General features: G+C 45.0%; 1 protein-coding gene across 1 annotated transcript; it reads right to left on the reverse strand.

The window, feature by feature from the left end:
- Positions 1-1999: 1999 nt before the first annotated feature.
- On the reverse strand, positions 2000-19699 carry spef2 (sperm flagellar 2). The gene is made up of 38 exons (XM_076269842.1): positions 19642-19699; positions 19274-19376; positions 18811-19063; positions 18401-18571; positions 18156-18296; positions 17931-17995; positions 17466-17673; positions 17014-17202; positions 16531-16718; positions 15836-16004; positions 15433-15652; positions 15228-15328; positions 15034-15124; positions 14724-14782; positions 14526-14629; positions 14119-14366; positions 13887-14031; positions 13589-13743; positions 13132-13281; positions 12640-12735; positions 12380-12513; positions 12129-12256; positions 11770-11908; positions 11150-11287; positions 10276-10436; positions 9850-9936; positions 9485-9608; positions 8714-8873; positions 8347-8463; positions 7858-7996; positions 7383-7612; positions 7181-7287; positions 6779-6961; positions 6364-6456; positions 5710-5883; positions 5128-5316; positions 4701-4823; positions 2000-2900 (listed from the first exon to the last, which is right to left on the reverse strand). The coding sequence occupies exons 1-38, from the start codon at positions 19697-19699 to the stop codon at positions 2835-2837; spliced, it is 5406 nt and encodes a 1801-aa protein (XP_076125957.1). The 3' UTR covers positions 2000-2834.
- Positions 19700-19966: the final 267 nt, after the last annotated feature.

Here is a 19966-nt window from a genome sequence, read left to right on the forward strand (position 1 = left end):
GTAAACACTGTGGCAGTAGTAATGCAATATTTAGAAAATGTAGGCTACTCTTGTACTCTTGGTAGTCAAGTAATTTTAAAAACAAGTACTTCAGTACTTTTACTTAAGTAGACATCTGACTGTTGTACTTTTACTTGTACTTGAGTAAAATTTAGCAAGGGGTATCTGTACTTTTACTCAAGTAATGAAGCTGTGTACTCTGTCCGCCTCTGATTAATAGCACAATCCCATTCTCATGTCCTGTATGTCTGCACTGTATAACCCATTTTACTGAAGATCAAGTGATGTATTTAATCTAACTAAACAATACGTATATACCCATCTGAGGGTCACATTCTTCACTGAAAGACACTTGTGGATCACACGTCATGGCTGACCAGGAGCTCACCGTAAGCCTGCAACTCTGCAGCATCTTCAGCCTTTCCATAAATGCCTTTCTTCACGCCTTTCTTCACGTAAAGCTGACATCCGCAGATCCCAGCAGCAACATTCATCCTTTCCCCACATTGGCACTTCTGGATGCGCACGCGCGTGGGCTCGTCTCTTGAAACATAAACTCTCCAAACAGACTAAAACCTGGAAAAGAATTCAAACTGGACTCGGCCATAGCTGGCACAACCACAGTAGAAACAGCTCCAACATCTGAGATCTGAGAGAAACGGTCATCATTAGGGGACTGATGGGCGGCGCATTGGTCTCCATAACTCAATAATAGGCAATAGGCTCAATCCTCTGCCAAGAGGATGAGGAGGTGGATTTGCATCAGTAAGTTTGAAAAAGGTGATGGACATACTGTCTCCTGTTAGATAGTGCTTAACGCAAAACACAAAATAGGAAACAAATCTGTCACAGATTAAAATATGGTATATCATATGCTATAAAATATATAGATAACAAATGATCCAACATTAACCTGGATAATATAACACTAAAATAGTCATCCAAAACTAATATCAGATTACTTTAAAGAGCAACATACAGAGATGATTTTATGTATTTAAAATGAATGCTAAATAATCCTTCAAATATATACACACAGCATCTATATCAGTCCACTTTGCATACTCATCGGCATTCTCCATCTTTGTTTGTTTGCGTTTGCTAATCAAATCACTGCCGTAATTACCACAGAAACCAACTAATGATGGCAGAGTCATGGCAGACACTGGCATACGTTGGGACTTAGATCAATTATATCTGTTGCCAGTGATTTGTTAGGACAGGGGCTGTTAAACTGTATCAGGGCATCACCGATCTCTAACTGATGTTCACCATCCAGTTCACCATCCAGTGTGTGCTCTGGTCATTCTTTATGATCTAAAAGTTTTTCTTTCGATATTTATTTATTGTATTCATATTTTCCAATTATAAACAAGATAACTTTATCACTGAACAATTTAGTTGAAATTAGACAAAAATGACATTTAGTTTTCCTCCAATCTGACCCATAGATATTTTAGCTCATACAAAAAAAAAAAAAAAACATTTAGGTCTACCTTTCATAACATACTGAAATGTGCTAGGGCCTAGGGTTAGGGTTGGTGCAGCTTTTCAAAGTAGAGAGCTTTTCAAAGAGCGTGTATAGGACTGTGGAAAGCTTTTACTTTAATTATGTGATTCAGCAGTGGCAGACGCATTATGTCAATCAATAGTGTCTATCCGTATTAAATGATGCATTCAGTTCAAATTATGAAGTCGCATTGATGCTGTTCATAGACTGGAAAACAAGTAAAGTTACCATAACAATCCCTTCCATGCTCGCGAGTGATATGGTTCCGAGTGAGCCGATTGGCAGTTGGCAATGAGTCATGCTTGACATGTTAATTTCCAGGACAAAAGCGTCTTTGTGTCCTATCAAAAAAGGATGTGAAGTCATTAGGAGAGAGGGGCGCGCAGAGTCTCCTCACTGGAGCTCTGGGAAGCTTTAATGGCCCACTCATTTTACTGGGAGCTGGACAGTTACAACTATAGTGGCATTTATACAGTAAGAGTAAGAGTCAGGAAAGCTATTAAGATGGTCAGTATTGCGTCATTTGAGGTCTCTTTTACTCCATCTTGGTAAACTTGTAAACGTTTAATACTTCCGAACAATAAACAGACACAAATAAATAATTCTCCTTACACTTGTTTTTATTTTTGAGAGGCTGAGAAGGCAAAGTCCACACTAAAGCTGTATAATGGTTGTACGACCACAGGAGCAGAGAGATTGGCACTACACAAGACCAGTCCATAATTCCTTGGACCAAAACTGTCAAAGTTTCTATTTATCACAAACATTTTAGTATCTGTCCTTACAGTATATGAAATAACCAACAAATGGATTGTTAGCTGCAAGAAGCCTGTTCTGAATGAAATATATCATATGAAGGTTATTCAAATGACTGGGCACTACTGAGCCCACTTCACTGTCTCTCCTCTGAGTAGATGTGTGTTTTTGCTTTGGAAACTTCCACCTTGGACAATTAGAGATAGCGCAGAAGGCCTCCCAGCTCAGACAAAAATAGACGAGAGGCTGTTGCCTGTCTTGCCTCTAGGCAATATAAAACACATCAGCGTCAAGGGCCGATGATGCACATCTGACTCACGCATCATTACTACAGGTGACTCTCAAGAGAGCAAATTATTTCCAGATCATTCTGGGCTGTAGAGTCACAGTGAATTCACAATGCATTTCCTTCAATCCTGAACATTGGGACGAGAGATACTGATTACCTGTTGTTTGCCAAGCACACTCTAAACTATATGCATTTGGATAAAAAGGCAATTATGCATGTATAAAGAATAACCAAGTTTATTGTGGAGATACAGTGGGTACTTATATTGGATGGTGTAGTTTATGACATGCTGAAGCCCAAGGGTTCCCTCCTACTCTGCTGGGCATACAAGATCCTATGGATATCCTGTGGGTCAAATAGCAATGACAGACTGAGGATATTGCAGGAAGATTAGTTTCAAGACTGTTTTATGCCATGATGTTAACAATAGCACAATAGCAAGTGTGTGTGTTTATGTGTGATTATGTGTGCCTTTACAGTGGGGAAATAAGTATTGCGCCTCAACATTTCTTTCCAATGAAGCTATTCACATGAAATTTTCCCCGGACTCAGGAAATCTACACATATAAAGAAATTCAAAAATTCTTTATTCTTAAGTTCTTAAATAAAGTTATATTTAATAAAGTGGAATGACACAGGAAAAAAGTATTGAACGCAAATTTGAACACGCCCAACTGAAATGTCTTGAATACTTTACGGAAAAGTCTTTGTTTGTAATGACAGCTTCAAGATTTCCTGGATGAAGGAACTAATCAGTCGCAGTATTCAGGTGTCTTCTAAGTCTGCCAGTACCATGAGATAAAAAACAGCCCGATACCATGATGCCTCCACCTCCAAACTTCACTGTTGGTGTAGTATTATTAGGGTGATGTGAGGGTGATTGTTTCTCCTCCAAGCATGGTGTGTAGTATTACAGCCAAAAAGTTCAATTTTGCTCTCGTCTGACTAGACTACATTCTCTCAGTATTTCATAGGCTTGTCCAAAGGTTGTGTAGCAAACTTTAAAGGGACACCTGGCAATGTTTTCGTGTTAATTAATCATCTTCGTAAGTTGGTATATGGTTAAATGACTCATTACAGGGCGAATGAAGACTCTCTCGCCTGCCCCTACTGCCTGTTGGAAGAATATCCCGCTTGCAAGTTCGGTGTATCCTACCCGCGACCTTCAGTCTCACAAGTCTCAGATATCGCGAGAAGCAGGATCAGTTTACATCCTGCATCCCCAGCACAGAGGCAGGCTAACGAAACCCGGCTAGCGATTGTTGCAAACGTGTGTATAATTGCAGAGCTGGCGAAGAAGCAGCGAAAACCCTTGACGGAAGATGCAAACAAAAAGAAAAGAGCTTCAGACCGAGCGAGGGCTCGCACACGTATCGACATGTACAGACACTAGGGGGAGCTTTGTAGAGAAAAGGCACTCAGGCAGAGACTTTCTAATGAGGAGACACAGCACTCAAAAAATACTCCATAGAAATGCATGGGGCTAGTTTGTAACGGCAATATGGCCGTTACTACACATATCACACCCCTTCCTCGGCAAAACGTCGACATGTGAATACATTGAGCCAATCATGTGGTGCGATGTGAATACATTGAGCCAATCATATGGTGTGTTGTGAAGACATCGCGCCAATCATGTGTTGTGATCTCGCCGCTGGAGCAAGATTGGTGTCGTGAAACCTTGCACACGCGCATTTCCGCCGAAATGGATGCCCGACGAGTGCCCAAAAAGCGTTGCCATATGGCCGCCGAGTGGAGGGACTTGCCTAAAAGGACTTTGACTCAGGCTTGCCTGGTGTCCCTTTAAACAAGCTTCAACATGTTTTTCTTCAGTAATGGAGTCGTGAGGTGAGCGTGCATAGAGGCCATGGCGGTGGAGTGCACTGTCTATGATTTTCTCTGTAACAATTGGACCTGGTGCCTCCAAGTCTTTCTGGAGCTTTCTACAAGTGGTTCTTGGCTTTTGGGCTACTCTTCTGACTATCTTTCTGACTCAGAAAAAAATGTGTGACGTGTTCAATAAAAAAATGGTGACGTGTTCAATATTTATTTCCCCCACTGTTTGTGTGATTTTGTGTGTGTGTGTGTGTGTGTGAGTGTGTGTGTGTGTGTGTGTGTGTGTGTGTGTGTGATTGGAGGACTCACAGGGAGTTGGTACTGCAGGGTGCTCTCCATCAGGTTCTGAATCCAGGGCACCTGGGACAGAAGTGAGAACGGAGCCTTCTCCTCCGGCCCAAAGCCCAGATCCTTGTAGATCTTCATTAATTCCTGCCCAGCAAACCAGCCGCCATGTATTAAGATCATTAGGATCGATTGTTGAATCAGTTCTTAGCACTAAACAGATTCAATACCACCTTGCATCATACATATTATTTAACATTAATGTATGTATGTAATGTAATGTATGTATGTAAGTATGTTTCTGAAGCATCAGTGAAATTGGATTGGATTGGATTATATAAATATCCAAGACACTTGTGTAGTGTGTAAGTCTCTTATAAGTGGAGTGTATAAGTTCACTGTGCTGAATAGTATATAATGTAATATGAGTATGTATATGTGTGTTCCAAACCTCCTTATACTCCTCCTTGCTACTAAGGTTCGGCTGAAAGGGGTTGTGGCAGGAGGTTTTGCTGTCTCTGTGGCAGACCACGTGCAGCAGGGCAGAGATGGTCACCCCCTCGCCGTCAGCGCCCTCGGGGCTCTCCTCCTCCTCCGCCTCGGCCACCTCCTCAGCCTCCTCTCCCATGTATAGCACCGACTGGGGAACACACACACACACACACACACACACACACACTCTTCAGAGTTAGATAACAACGTGCGCTCAAATTCGCAAACATAGGCGAACGTTTGCAAACAGGTTTCTGTTTGCCTTGAGTTTTTGGCGAGCGATTGCAAAGACTCGCAAACAGTCTGAGGAGGTAGTTCTCTGCGAACATACAGTGTAACTGGACGTGAGCTTGACGAAGGTAACAATGCAATTATCGTTACAATGGAATGTTAACACCAAATCGTTCAAATTTAACTGTTGAGAGAAAACATGTTCACCACAAACGTTCGGCAATGTTTGCCGAATTTGAACGCACCTCAGAGCTTTGAGAAAATCGTATAACCTTCTTTCATGAACACACATCAGGTGATTTCTACTGACCTTGAGCAGTGGGCTGGTGTTGGACTGGTAGTGCAGAGGTTGTCCAGTGACCAGGCTAAGGGCCCGGACGAAGCCCTGGACGGCGTCTCGGTGGGCGGCCAGGTACAGCAGCATGTCCATGTAGTCCAGACGGGCTGCAGGTGAGTCCGGCTCCGCAAACAGCGTGAAGAAAAACTATGCAGCAAACCCCAACGCATGAGGAGTAATATAAGGGTTAGTTATGACCCCAACGCATGAGGAGTGATATTAGGGTTAGTTATGACCCCAATGAATGAGGAGTGATATTAGGGTTAGTTATGACCCCAACGCATGAGGAGTGATATTAGGGTTAGTTATGACCCCAATGAATGAGGAGTGATATTAGGGTTAGTTATGACCCCAACGCATGAGGAGTGATATTAGGGTTAGTTATGACCCCAACGCATGAGGAGTAATATAAGGGTTAGTTATGACCCCAACGCATGAGGAGTGATATTAGGGTTAGTTATGACCCCAATGAATGAGGAGTGATATTAGGGTTAGTTATGACCCCAACGCATGAGGAGTGATATTAGGGTTAGTTATGACCCCAACGCATGAGGAGTGATATTAGGGTTAGTTATGACCAGATTCTGATATATAAGTTAAGTGTTGCTTGCATGCATAGCAGCTCACCTTCTTTAGGTTAGCCAGCCTGTCATATGGCAATGGTTCAGAGGGGTCATCAGGAATTGCTAAAGTGTCATCGTTTGTAAACCACAGCTCAATCTGAGAAGAAAAAGAAACAGTCTGTATATAAATAACATACTAATGAGCTTAAAGCGTAACTCTCGCCAAAATGCAACTTAGGGTCTTTTTGTGAATGTACCCGAATCAAACGTTCAAAAGGCCATTTGACCCAAAAACGACAATACGGTCAATCTTAAAAGTCGCACTTCCGTCCTAATTATGCTTTTAAATGACATTCACAAAAAGACCCTAGATTGCATTTTGGTGAGAGTTGTACGCTTCAAAAAGCAAGCAAAAAGACTAATCAGTATTTGATCAGTTGCTCATCAGTACTTTCGTGGAGGTAGGGGGGGGAAGGTACCTGCAGGTACTGGTCCTCTGTGATGAAGCCCGTGTGTTGGGGGTCGGCGGCCCGGAAGCGGTTGAGCACCTGGAGCAGAAGCTGCTTGGTGGGCATGGGCCAGGGCAGCGCGGCGCTGAGCAGGAAGAGGCGCCAGTCCAGCATCTCCGAGTCCTGAGACAGGACGGTCACCAGGTCCAGGATCTACACACAAGTCATGGCCCATTGAAGTCAGTGTACAACATGGTTAAAGCAACTTCAGAACTTGCTTCTGTAGGTGTATGGTGTCTGGTTACTGTTGGTTATCTGTTACAACCAGACAGTTTGGTTCAGGCACTCCATGTGATTAAGAACTGCTTTGTGTTGTATGTGTATGTGTATGGGTGCTTTGTATGGGTACTCGACAAGCATGTAAACGAGTACCTGAGACTCTGAGATGTTCATCCAGGTGTCTGGCAGGTCGTTGTCACCCATGTTCATCAATGTCAGCTCCTTTAGGATCTCTGAAAATTCATTACTGGACAGCATCCCTAGAAGCACGTGAGGGAAAACAGGGCTGAACATATCTGGAAAAAGGATCGTCAAATACACACCACACAAAATAAGGTGAGCTCCCGTTCCTGACCTGAGGGGGCGACCTTGAGCAGCTGGCTGTGGAAGGCCTGCAGCTGGAGGATGGTGAGGGTGGTGTCCACGGGCACCTCCTGGGCAGGGGGCCGTGGTGGAGGGCTGGGGCTGGGCAGCACACGCAGGTCCCCGTCCACAAAGAAGTCGGTGCACACCAGCATGAGCTCGTGCAGGACTTTGGTGGCCGATTCAATGTGGTGGCGCGCCACCTCTGCCAGCTGATCGATGCTGTGGGGTGTCACATAAACGTTTCCATCACACCACACTGCATCATTGCTGAGACAAACAATGCACACTAGAAATGATCTGACACCACAAGGACTTCACACACACATACACACACACACACACACACACACAAAAGCTACAGTGCTCAGCAGTGATGTACTCACATATACTCCTTGACCATCACCCACACACATCCCAAGATGTTCCCTCAGCTAAACACCAATGAGACCACAGGCTGCCCTCACCTGCCCATCTCAGCCAGGAAGCGAGCGCCCAGCCAGTCCTCCAGGGTTCTGAAGGTGTGGTCAGCGCGGGTCTGCAGGCTCTGTATCGTCTCCACAGCCTGCCGCTTTATCAGCTTCAGACGCTGCTTCACCGCACAGTCTGACGGGCGCACAGCACCACACACACACACACATAGGCATGCGCACGCACGCACACACACACACACACACACACACACACACACACACACACATACACACACACACACACACACACAAGTACACACACACAAACACACACACACACACACACACACACACACACACACAAGTACACACACACACACTCACACACACACACACACACACACACACACAAAACCAACAGAAGGGGAAAAATGTGTTTCATTGTTCGTGGTCACACTATGTCACTCTCGAGACCTAAGGGAAGATTTTCAGACCCTTATGTGCTCAACATTTCCCAACACTGAATGAACACGTGGCGGTCACCTTCATGCTCCAGGGCTGCCAGGTACTCCTGTCTGATCTTGGTCCTGATGGCCACCTTGCGGGCCTCCTGCAGGTCCAGGACAGGCGGAGGGCTGGGCTCCTGGGTTGGGGACGAATCTGAGAACCAGAGCAGGCCCAGCGGGGGTAAGGTCAACACAGAGAGAGAGCAGGGCTCACAGACAGAGCGAGAGAGAGAGAGAGTGAGAGGGAGAAAAGAGAGAAAAAGAAAGAAATAGAGAGAAGGAGAGGTAGATACAAGGGAGAAGAGAGAAAGAGAAAGATAAAAAAAAAGAGAGAAAAGGAGAAAGAGAGAGAAAGAGAGAGAGAGAGAGAGAGAGAGAGAGAGATGGGTGGGGTGGGGCTGCACCTTTCTTCTTGGCTGCTCCTCCTCCTCCTCCTCCTTTCTTCTTGTCCTTGGCGGAGTTGGCGGGGGCCGAGGCCTGGGACATGCGGAGCTGACGCTCACGCTCCAGCACCTGCTTGTCTCGACTCTCCTCCACCTCCTGCTGCTGAAGCTCCGCCTGCATCTGGACACACATCCCACACAGAGCAACTTGACCAACAAGCCCCAGCACATGCCATTGTATCTGGACACCCAACACAGCGCAACTTGACCAACAACCCTCAGCACATTCCCCCTATGACACCTCATAGTGCTGCTTTTGTAGAATTACATTACATTACATTACATTACATTTAGCAGACACTTGACCAAAGTGACTTACATATGTCAGCTATATTACAAGGGATCACATTGTCCCCGGAGCAACTTGGGGTTAACCACTACACTACCACCGCCCCAAGTGTGGTACATCATTGCTGTAAATCAAAAAGATATTTTTTCACAAAACTACTAATGACACCATTTTTTTTTTACCACAAATAAGTAAAATGGATCAGCTACTATGACAACCATCCCCTTGATTGAAACTGGCTCTTAAATTCCAATTCAATTCTTGAAATTCACTTGCATTTCAATTGAGGTAGCAATTAGGAAGTAGAATTGCAATTCGAATTGTGCACAACCCTGGTGAGAAAGTCTTCCAGGATGATGTGCAAATTAATCGTATAATAGTAAAATGATTCCCTGTTCTGATGATGATGGAGCAGACCAGGCCATGTGTAAATAAATACCCACCAGGTTGTTTACAGCCGTCAGGACAGCTTGGTACGTGTCATTGACCAGCTTCTCATCAGCTTGGGACGAGCCCCTCTGCTTTGCCGAGTCTGCAGTAAGGGGCCTCCTCGCAATCAGGGGGACGCTGAAACCAAATCAGAAGTCAGTACTTACTGTGAGTGGGACTGATTCAAAGTAACCCAATGGACGTATTCACTTCAGACAATAAAAGATAGAATGTCTATGGATTCTCTTGAAGACAATGCTCGACTCTACATGCAATTAAATGGAAGGTTTTATTTTTTCAATTCATGGTTTGATCTAACATAATATGATCATTGTAGCACTGAACATTGAGCACAGTGCACCTTCTGGGCGTCACTTACATCTTTGTTTTCTTCTCCTCTGGTCCATCTGAGTCCTTTTTCCCGCCACTTTTGCTGGCTCTGTCGGGGGTCACTGAGCCAGGGGGGCTGTTTCACACACCGGCACAACACACACACACACACACACACACACACTCAGCATTGACCTACTGATTCATTGACTGATTGACTAAAGGCCTTGGTACTGCAGTAGGAAATCTAATTCACTGACACTATACAGATATGAAAGAAAAAAAAACACACACAAAATCAAGCCTGTGTGTGCAAAAATGATTGACACAACATAAAGTCATACCTATTATTTAATTGTGTGAATATTTCGGACGAGAAATCTGGGCTCCGTGTGCAGTAAAGATCTGCAAAAGGCCTTTGCAGTAAAGATCAAGTATCCCAAGTGTGACTGGAGCCAGACATACCTATACTTACCTTTTGGATTTTTCTCCAGCGTTCCCCTCCTCGTCCTCCACGATGTCCAGCAGGGGAATGCAGGTGAAGTCAGCAGGTACCTCCGGCAGCACGGTCCCACGCATGCTGTAGTAGTAGTCCCGCAAGAGACGCAGGGTGTCCTGGAAACGGTCCACCTCCACCTTGTGTTGTCCGGACAACACAGCACAACACACAAACAGGCTTTTGTGATGATGTGATATCCTGAACACAGTTGAGTTACAAGAGAAATCTGAAAGGCCAGCCCTGATGAGAATCAAGTTTTGAACCCGGTTAACATATGTATGATGTCTGCCACATTTTATAAGACATCATGAGCGAAATAAGCTGTCAAAGTCATGGCCAAGGATTTCAACCAATCACAGCGCAGGTGGGCCAATTCAGGCATCAAGAGTGCATCATAAGTGCACAAAACCAATCCTGAATACCTGGGGACAGGAAAATTCTTAATGAAGATGCTAACAAGCTAGCTAATGTGTCAGCTGCAGCAGCCTGTAGCAGGTGAGCAGTGTGTGGAGAGGGGGCGGGGCCAGATAGTTAGGTGTAATAAGGTGTAATATTTAAGCCACTTTGAGGCCATGACAGGATTTTTTTCATGAAAACAACTTCTGAGTGAATGTAGACTTCAGAGGAAAAGAGAAGAGATTTAGGGGTATAATAAACTGCTGGAGTGTGTCTTGAAATGTTCTGTAAGGAAAGCTGTTCAACTCTATTCCACATAGATGTTTACAGGAATTTGTAGACTTCCCCCTGTGACCTCTATTCTACCCATACGATTGCGTTGTCATGTGCGCTCATGGTCTGGGAGTGTGGCTGCCTGAGAGACTGGACAGACAGGGCTCCCTCCACACTGTACCTGCATGAGCGAGCAGAAGTGGTTATGGAGCAGTGCGGCGTGGTCCTCCAGCCAGCCGTCCTCCGTCAGCGCCGCCCGCTCCTGCTCGGCCTCGTCCTTCTTCCGGTCGCAGATGTCCCACAGGCGCTCACGCAGGTCCTGTGGACGGGGAGACGCACGGGGACACAGGAGGAGAGCGGACTCAGAGAAGAGAAGAGCCGACCGTGGCGCTCTAGTTTTCTAAACGACACACACTCAAGAAGAGCAACGCACTGACAAGTGTAGCGACAGCAGCTCATGCAGAGCTGTAGCTATGTCATGGCCTTTAAGGAGCCCATGGGTTGGGCATATTGCAGTCACACACAATTGTTCTGATACGCACTCATTGGTGATATATGAACAAATCTATTCGTATTTTTGGTCGTACTCATTGACTTCTGGGATTCACCAGACACACGAGTTTTTACTCGTCTCATCAAGTAATCTGTTGGCCCACAGGCGGAGTCATGCCAAACATTTTGTGATATATTAGCACAAATGTAGGCATCCCTGATATGTGAAGTGCTTTTCCTTAAGTGTACTGGTGCTTCTTTCCTAAGCAGAGTAAGTGTATTCAAAGGCTGTCTCTCTTTTTCAGTTACATCCAAGCGCTGGTGCAGCTCTGCCTGGGTCTCCTCGTCCTCCCTCATGTCGTCTGGGATGGTGTTATAGTCCTGCTGCCACTGGCACACAAACTCCTGCTTCAGGTCGGGACGCTTTAGGTACTGCTTAAAATCATCCCTACAACAAGCAAAGGTAAACAACCGGCTAAAAACAACCAGCTAAAAATGACACCTATGTTTTTCACTAGTTTTCAACAGAACTTAGAGAGAAGTCAGACATGAGTTCGATCTCAAAAATTAGAACTGCATTTCAATGTGTGTCCCTCAGTGTGTGTGAAACACACACGCCTTATGATACTAACATCTTTGCCAGCATTAGTGAACACTATATTTGTTACCTCACACTGTGCAGGTGATGGATTATCAGGTTCCTCTCCCTGCGTAGGTTCTGCATCACTGCCTTCACGTTTGTCACATAGGAGTCACACACGTTGTCCCAGTAGGGAACCAGATACTCAGAGACCTCCTGAACACCAAACACAAAAGACGGATGAATGGGCAGATGGTTAATAAGCCCAGTCACTGCATTCTCCATACTGTGCTGAAGAAGGTGGCTAGACAGACGGAGAACCCTGGGCTGTGGTGGTACCTTAGACAAAGGCTCGTCCACGTACACCCAGTCATCAGACCCTGGAACAGCTGAGTCTGGACTGCTACTCTCTCCGAGAGCATGCTCAAAGGAGGAAGACACTGATAGCCTTCTGACTGGCGCCAGCCCACTTCCTAGGAATCAAAAATGTATGATTTGATACTGTGTGAAAAAGTAATCCCAGACATGCATGCACACTTAGCTTTCGATCTCTAAATAAGTGAGGGAAGGGAACCAATAAAGGAGTGCTCTGCACCTACCAGAGAGTTTTCCAGAAAGCTGGCGGCGTGACTCCTTCCCCTCGATGGAGTGAGTTGATTTTTTTTCTTTGAGCCCCTCTATTTGACTGTGTGATGCTGTAGGAGAAACAGATGTTAACTGGAGCAACTGAATCTCCCAGCTTTGGGTATGATAATATGAAGACTGATGTCTGCCCTCATCTTCTCCACTGTGTCTACGCACTCCGATTTAGATTCTGATTGACACTAAGGGCACTAATTTACATGGTGGGCAAAGTGCAAAGTCTAATGTCTAACCAAAACCAATTTAATAATGAGGCAAAATCTATTTGCTAATTCAAGAAAACTTTAAGAACAAACACTGCTGCTCCCACATGCCATACCATCATGTGCCTTAGTTCATGTTCAGGACTAATTGCTCATAATTTACTGTATGTAAAGTCTCTAAAAATATACTGGGAGGGACTAGTGACATCCAGGACCTGACCATGGTCCACCTGCCAGCCTGCTCACCTCTGGGGGACTGGGTTATGGACTTAGAGCGGGGTCGCTGGGTGGTCAGGCCCTCCTGGGCCAGAGCAGATGAGGAGGCAGGGGGGGTCGTCGTGGACAGAGGCGGTCCGGCCACAGATGAGACCGACTCCGATTGGGCAGCAATCTCAGCTGACAAACAGGGCACAGCACCTTCAGAACTGCCATTCAAATTGCTAATCTAATCTAATTACCACCCCCCCCCCCCTTTACACACTTAACCTGACAAATTCTTAACAGACAAATTCTTATATGACAATAACTCTATTTCCGGAACACAGACCTTTGTAGCGTCAAGCCAATATGGCCATCAGTATTCTGCTTCAGAATCAGCAGCATGGACTAACTTTAAACTATAAAGAGTCACCTCTAAATAGGAACAAAAGATGATGAGCAACATGAAACAAGGGAATTGTACAGTATAGTAAGGTGCATTTACCTTTCTCAGTGGTAATCATGGTGTCTTGAATAATTTTTTCAACTTTTTTGAAGACTGTCACTTCATCTGCTTGAGCATTGACCTTTACCAGAACATTTTGCTTCCCTGAAAACCACTCCTCCAGTTTGGGCCACGTGTCCTGGAAACCTGTTATCCTGTCACAACGATGACAAAACATGTTTTCTTTAATTTTTTAACTAACAAATAATAATAATGAACTTACACAGACAGAAAGAGAAAATACTTGCAAACTAAATACCAACCCAGCTCTCAAGAATAGGGGCAAAAAAGATCCTACCAGTGCTGTAGCTGTTTTCCCTTCAGGTTAAGTTTTGAGGAGCTTCTAACAGCCTGTTCTGTTGTGTCGTGCTGAGTAGTGGGCACCTCTCCTTCAGGTGTTTGGTCATCGTCCTTCACTTGGGCAGGGCTCTGCTCCTTAACTACTAGAAAACATTTACATGTCATGCCAACAGGAACATAGGCACAATAAGGCAACCTGGTGGATTACGACGTAATACACTGTTACTCACTGGTCTGCTTGGCAGCGCGGTCAAGAACAACGTTGTCCGCCACCTCCATGAGGATGACCAGGTCCAGGGCTTTGGAGGAAGGGGGCGCCTCCTGAGGCACGTTCTTGTCCACGGCCAGACTGGCCTGTCTGCTCTTCCCGCTGGGCTTGTCGGGGTCAGAGCCACTCAGGGCTTTCTCCAGGAGCTTGGCCTGGGCCACATCAACAGGGAATCCATCCAAAATCCAGCCACACCCTGCTGGAACATGCCTAAACAAAAAAAAAACACATGGTCAGAAAAATAAGTGTTCAACACATGTATTTGACAATACTGAATGTCAACTGTTGCAACTGAGGTATTAAAATGAACACATAGCATTCAAACAAAACACATAATGTACAGAAAAATTACATGAAACATTTCATCACCTAATAGCATCGACAATAATGTCCACTAGAAGCCCATTGGGGACCGCCTGGCCTTCCCTCAGGACCTTCTCCACTGCAGCTCCATGCTGCGCTCTCATGGACAACTATGGACAGACACCTCACGGCTGAGTGATTCAGGAACCCAAGACAAGTCTCTGTTAAGGTCTGAATTCCCTATGGTGTGTATGGCAAACTCACCTGAGGCGTGACCTCTTTCTCTGGAGTTCCTTCCTGCTTAGGATCCTCACCTGGTGTAGCTGATAATAAGATCACACATTTTTTTTCAAATCTCATCTTTTGCAAATGAGACCTCAGGGACACCTATGCTATCTGAATTGCAGTTATTATACAGCATGGAATACCAAAATAGGTCTGGTACATTTCCACATAAACTATCCAGCACAATCACCTTGAAAAGGTTTTGCCCATAGTTATGAAAAGAACATCAAAATGGTGGGGGCTCAATGAACAGAATAGCACAAACAAAAACAACAAGAAAGGCACAAACCAGCTTCATGTGATGTGAGTGCCTCCTCTTTCTCACTTTCCCTTTCTGACTCATCAGCATCCTTGTTTGGGGAATCGATGCCCTCTAGAGCCTGGCACCAAACAGAAAAAAAAAAAAACAGAGTTCAGGGTGTGCTTCAAAAACGTCTCATGATGACGGCATCTGGATTACTCATCGGGGCAGATCTCACTGACCTCACATTCTTTCTTCTCAACTACTTCAGTTTCTCCTGCTTGAAATGCAGCAAGGGCTTCTTGAATCAGAACTGTAGCTGAGAGGACATGGATGCCATGGACTAAACAAAACAAAATAAGAAAACACTTAAATACACACAAAGCACTGACAACTCAGAAATACCAATTACTGTACAAGGACAAGGTGTTCCCAATTCAATCAAACCTTGTGCAATTTTGGACAGGCAAGTTGTCTTCCCAGAGAGAACTTTTCCGAGGACACAGGCTTTCAGTAAGAAGCAAGGAAACAGAGGTGGTGGGGTCCCAGGTTTAGGTGGGTTCACAATGTTCTGCAGCCTGTGCACTATGTGTCCAAGGATATCATTGTTGGATGGTGGACTTTTTGGATCTCCTTCCTCAGGCCACGCCCAGTCCCCTGCCATGCTCTAACAAATGTTTTGTCTTTTTAATCTCATGTAATAGAGCTCCTTGAATCTTTTTTAAGAACATGTCTGCTAGTTTTGTACTATGAAACACTCAAAGCTTAACATTTTCGTATGTGTAAGTAAAGTATGTACGGTATAGTATTATGGAAAGAAAAATGGTGCTGCCCCCCTTTCTGCACTTACCACATACTCATCATAGTCCTGTCTATTGAGCAGTGCCTCCTTCTCTAACTCTATGAGCTGCTCAGGGGTGGGTTCTGCTGGTGCCGGGTCCACACAGGCCTGCTCATACAGGGGCTTCCCACTAAAGAACAGCTCCTTCCACTCTCGCATCATCTTAGCGGGGATGAGACTGCAGAAACATGGGGCCTCATGTTACTGAACACAGCTACTTGCCAAACAGTGGTGGTGGTGCATTATACAAAGCAAGTACCTATTAGATTGCTCTCACATGCAACCATGTTGATGAATGTAGAAATCAGTCTATTTAATACATCGTGGGACATGGGATATTATCTGATATGAAAGGTGATTTTTGATTAATACTGGTTAATTGGAAATTAAAATGTATTCATAAATATGTTTCGGTATATTTCCATATACAGTTTATGACTTGCAGGAAAAGGAAGCAGACATCATTTACAATAAGTTAATTTTTTTATTTGAACACCTCATGATACCATATAAAATGACAATATCAGGGTCTAAAAACTGAGCTTATTAGGATTCCAGGAACTCCAAAACAATTATCACGCACATAACTGTAACAACATTTGAGTGAGTCAAATAAGTGAGACAGAATGTACCGGTATTTGGACAGGAACAGTCCATCTATCAAAACTACGGCATGGTGCACTTCAGAAATATGCTGTACATACTTTGCAGTGAAGAGGCGATACTCCCCAGCTTTGGTGGCCAGGTCCACTACTTGCTCCAGAACCTCTTTGCAGAAGTCATAGTGCTTCCTGTACCGCACCTGGGCCCGGTCAGCTGCAATCCTATCATGTAATTCAATTTCCTTCTGGGCCTCCTCTGTCTGCTCCACTCTGGCCTGCCTTGCTAGAGCCTGATAAATAGGGTAAGCGCTTCAATCACCTCTCACATAATCATGATTAGCTAATACCTAGAGTATACAGTATGCAAGCATGTCAAGCAGCAAAGAATGCAGTAAACTGTCCACAAGATTGCAGCTACTAGCATGTTCATGTTCTGTATGTGGTTGTGTACCACTGTGTCATAGTCATTTTCAGTGTAGTGCATTTTTTCAGAGTGACGTCTATCTACCACTGGGAACACAGGAAGCGATGGCCCAGGAAATGTGAACTTTGACCCCCTGTCCGCGCAGCCCACCGCTATCTCACCGCTTCCCTGTCCAGCACCTCCTGGAAGTCCCTCTGGCGCTGCTCCTGATGCTGCCTCTCGCGGAGGATGCGGTTCTGGCGCAGGACCTCCTTCTGCTGGCGCATCTGCATGAGCTGCACGGCCAGCCGCTTCTCCTGCTGGGACTGACGCATCAGACGCTCCACCAGCTGCTCCTCCCGCAGCGCCTCCTACAGGAGCGAGCAAGCGCGCCACTGACTCATCAGCATGCAGTTGAGACACTGAGACACAGTGCTAATGTATGTCATTTTAGCTGCTCATGGAAATTGTGTTGACTTATAACACTGCACATTGGGTACACAAATGACATCTTAGTTGCAATAACAATTATGATCAGATCCACATACATGAATGGCTCAATGTGAAGCAGAAGGTGAACTATTATGTCAAATAAGTTAGTAAGACTAGTAGAGTCCAGTCGTGCGGTGGTCACCTCCTGGGCCTCGTGGGCCCGAAGCTGTTCCACCAGGACCCGGCGCCGCCGCTTCTCCCTCTGCTCGCGGGCCGCCGTGTCCTCCTCCAGACGCTGGCGGATCTTCTGGATGTACTCTGAGTTGGCCTTGATCATCTCGTCTGGGCTCAGGGTGTGATGCAGCACCTGGGCCGTGTCCGTACTGCAGTCAAAGGCCACCTCTCCATCACTGTCACAGAGAAAGAGAGAGAGAGAGAGAGAGAGAGAGAGAGAGAGAGAGAGAGAGAGAGAGAGAGAGAGAAAGGGAGAGAGAAATGTAGAGGGCGGCACATGATCGAGATATTCAACCACTTTCTATTTGCATTACAGAATATCTATTTGTAAGAATCTATTTTCATCACAGAAAATATCAACATTAGGACATAAAATGTATTAATTAGCATGAATAATCCCATAATCAGAGAACGCACATAATATTTTAAATACCTCAAGCCTGGAGGACACAGTCTCTTTATGCTCTTCTCAAACTGGGCAATTTCCAGATGAACATTCTAGACAAAGCAAAGTTTGTCAAACACTTGTCTTACTGGGTGAGGATACCATTGGGATTAGAAGTGACTCCTACTGATGTGGCAAATCTTTTTTTCACTTTTCCAGACGATTCCACTACACCCAACTACAGGTTAATGCTGAAGAAGACTATCTCTCTACCTTGGCCTCAACCTGTTTCCTCTGGTGGCGTTGCCTCTCGAGGGCTTTGAGGGTGCGGTTCGGCGGGGGCTTAGGAATCTGAATGCTGGCCGTCAGAATGCGACTCATGATCTCCTGCTGTTTCTTGCGGGTCAGTCTGAGCTGCAATAACATTCCAACAGAGTAAATATGAGCATAGAATAAGTATTCAGTGCGGTGTCACTAAAACCAGACAGCTGTTTTCCCCCCTCTCTCCCACTGAGTACCTTTTCTATATCCTGGAGTCTCAGCTGCTCCTGTTCTTGTCGCCGTTTCTGGTCCTCCACCAGGTCCGCCATGACGGACTTGTTGTACATGTCCTGCGCTTTCATCTCGTACCGCTGGCTGATCAGCTGCATCTTGATCTCTGCCTCTCTCTTGACCACCATTTTGAGACGCTAGAAGACGTCGGAGACAAAATCAGACACATCACAACAAATCACGCAGTGGGATGATATTTCAGTGGGATGATATTACTGTGACCTAATTTATTCTGATTTATTCTTATGTCTGATTCTGTCTGAGTCTGGTTTTGTGCATAACATGTACAGCACATTGAAGGACCACTGTGTATGACAACGTGCTATATAAATAAATTTGACCTAGGCAGAGCACAGAGCTATGATGGCCAGCTCACCTCAGTGTATATGTCATTCTCCACCCGGTGTAGGCGGACAGTGGCGGCCGGCTGCATGGTCTCCATTGCTGTGCCAGTGAGCCCTGCCTTTTTCTTCTTCTGCAGCAGGATGAAGAGCTGGTACAGGAGCCTTGTGGCTGCCCCAGGCTGGCCCTGCATGACCGCCTTTGCCAGGGCCAGGTCAAAGGGCACACCAAGCAGGTGCAGTGTGGGTTCCATCCTTGTGAAGTTGTTGAGCTTAGCATTTGATGAGCTAAAGGGAGGGTGGAAGATAGTGAGCTGGATGAAAAGACTTGGTTTAGCTTGATTTATTGCATCATATTTGATATCCATGATGAGAACTCTGAATCTAATATTTCTGGATATGAAAATATTGAGATCTTGTTTTTTGACTAACGTTATTTAATAAGCACTCTTAATTTTTCGAGCATCCAAGTAGCCAAGGAACTAAAGTATCAACTACCTGCTCTTTGAGAACTGGTCGAAGTCATTCTGAAGTTCGTACTTATGCAAAACTTCACCGATCAAATACCCATTTGAAAAATCCTTGGAAATAGTGGACTGCTCTGTGAATATAAGCATAAATCACGGTTACAATAGCTTCTAATTACATTTTTAGTGGCAAACAAAATTACTATAACATAATATTTTTCTAATAATAACATTTCCTACCTTGCAAGAAAAACATAATTAACGTTTAGTTTGCCAGAAACCTAGCTGTTGGGTTGGGAAGCTATCAATTAGCTGCTAGCTAAATAGCAGTAATAACGTTATCATACCACTGCTAACAACAACTGAATAAAGATGCTGAATAGTTAGCGGGCTACTTACCCACAACTTTTGACAGCCGAAGCTCTGAGTTCAGCCATCGGCACAATATATCAGACATATTGCCCAAGATAAATCATTGAAATCTATTGATTGCAATTAGATAACGTTATGGCTTTCCATGGCTTTGGTTTTCTGGCTAGCACGATATCTTAACCAAATTGTACACAGACATCCGTGACTGTCGTTGCCGTGGTAACGTGTCAACTGAGTGGAAGGTGTCGTCAGCTGCTGAGAGCAAGAGAGGTGGCCGAGACATACAGTACACCAATGGGGTTTCACAAACGAACACGCACAAATAAAAGTGCATGCAAAAATCTGCTTTTTT

The sequence above is a fragment of the Alosa pseudoharengus genome, unplaced genomic scaffold, assembly GCF_046254945.1.
Source record: "Alosa pseudoharengus isolate Yale_2024_CS ecotype anadromous, Long Island Sound unplaced genomic scaffold, YU_APseudo_1.1 YU_APseudo_1.1_scf_6, whole genome shotgun sequence".
NCBI lineage: Eukaryota > Metazoa > Chordata > Actinopteri > Clupeiformes > Clupeidae > Alosa > Alosa pseudoharengus.

Excerpts from the sequence above, each read along its gene's own strand:
- spef2 (XM_076269842.1), bottom strand. The coding sequence starts at position 19,699 with ATGTCTGATATATTGTGCCGATGGCTGAACTCAGAGCTTCGGCTGTCA. Across the intron at positions 18,297-18,400 it reads GACTCCAGGATATAGAAAAG|CTCAGACTGACCCGCAAGAA; the intron begins GTACTCAGTGGG and ends ATGTTATTGCAG. Across the intron at positions 4,824-5,127 it reads GCAAGGAGGAGTATAAGGAG|GAATTAATGAAGATCTACAA; the intron begins GTTTGGAACACA and ends TTTGCTGGGCAG.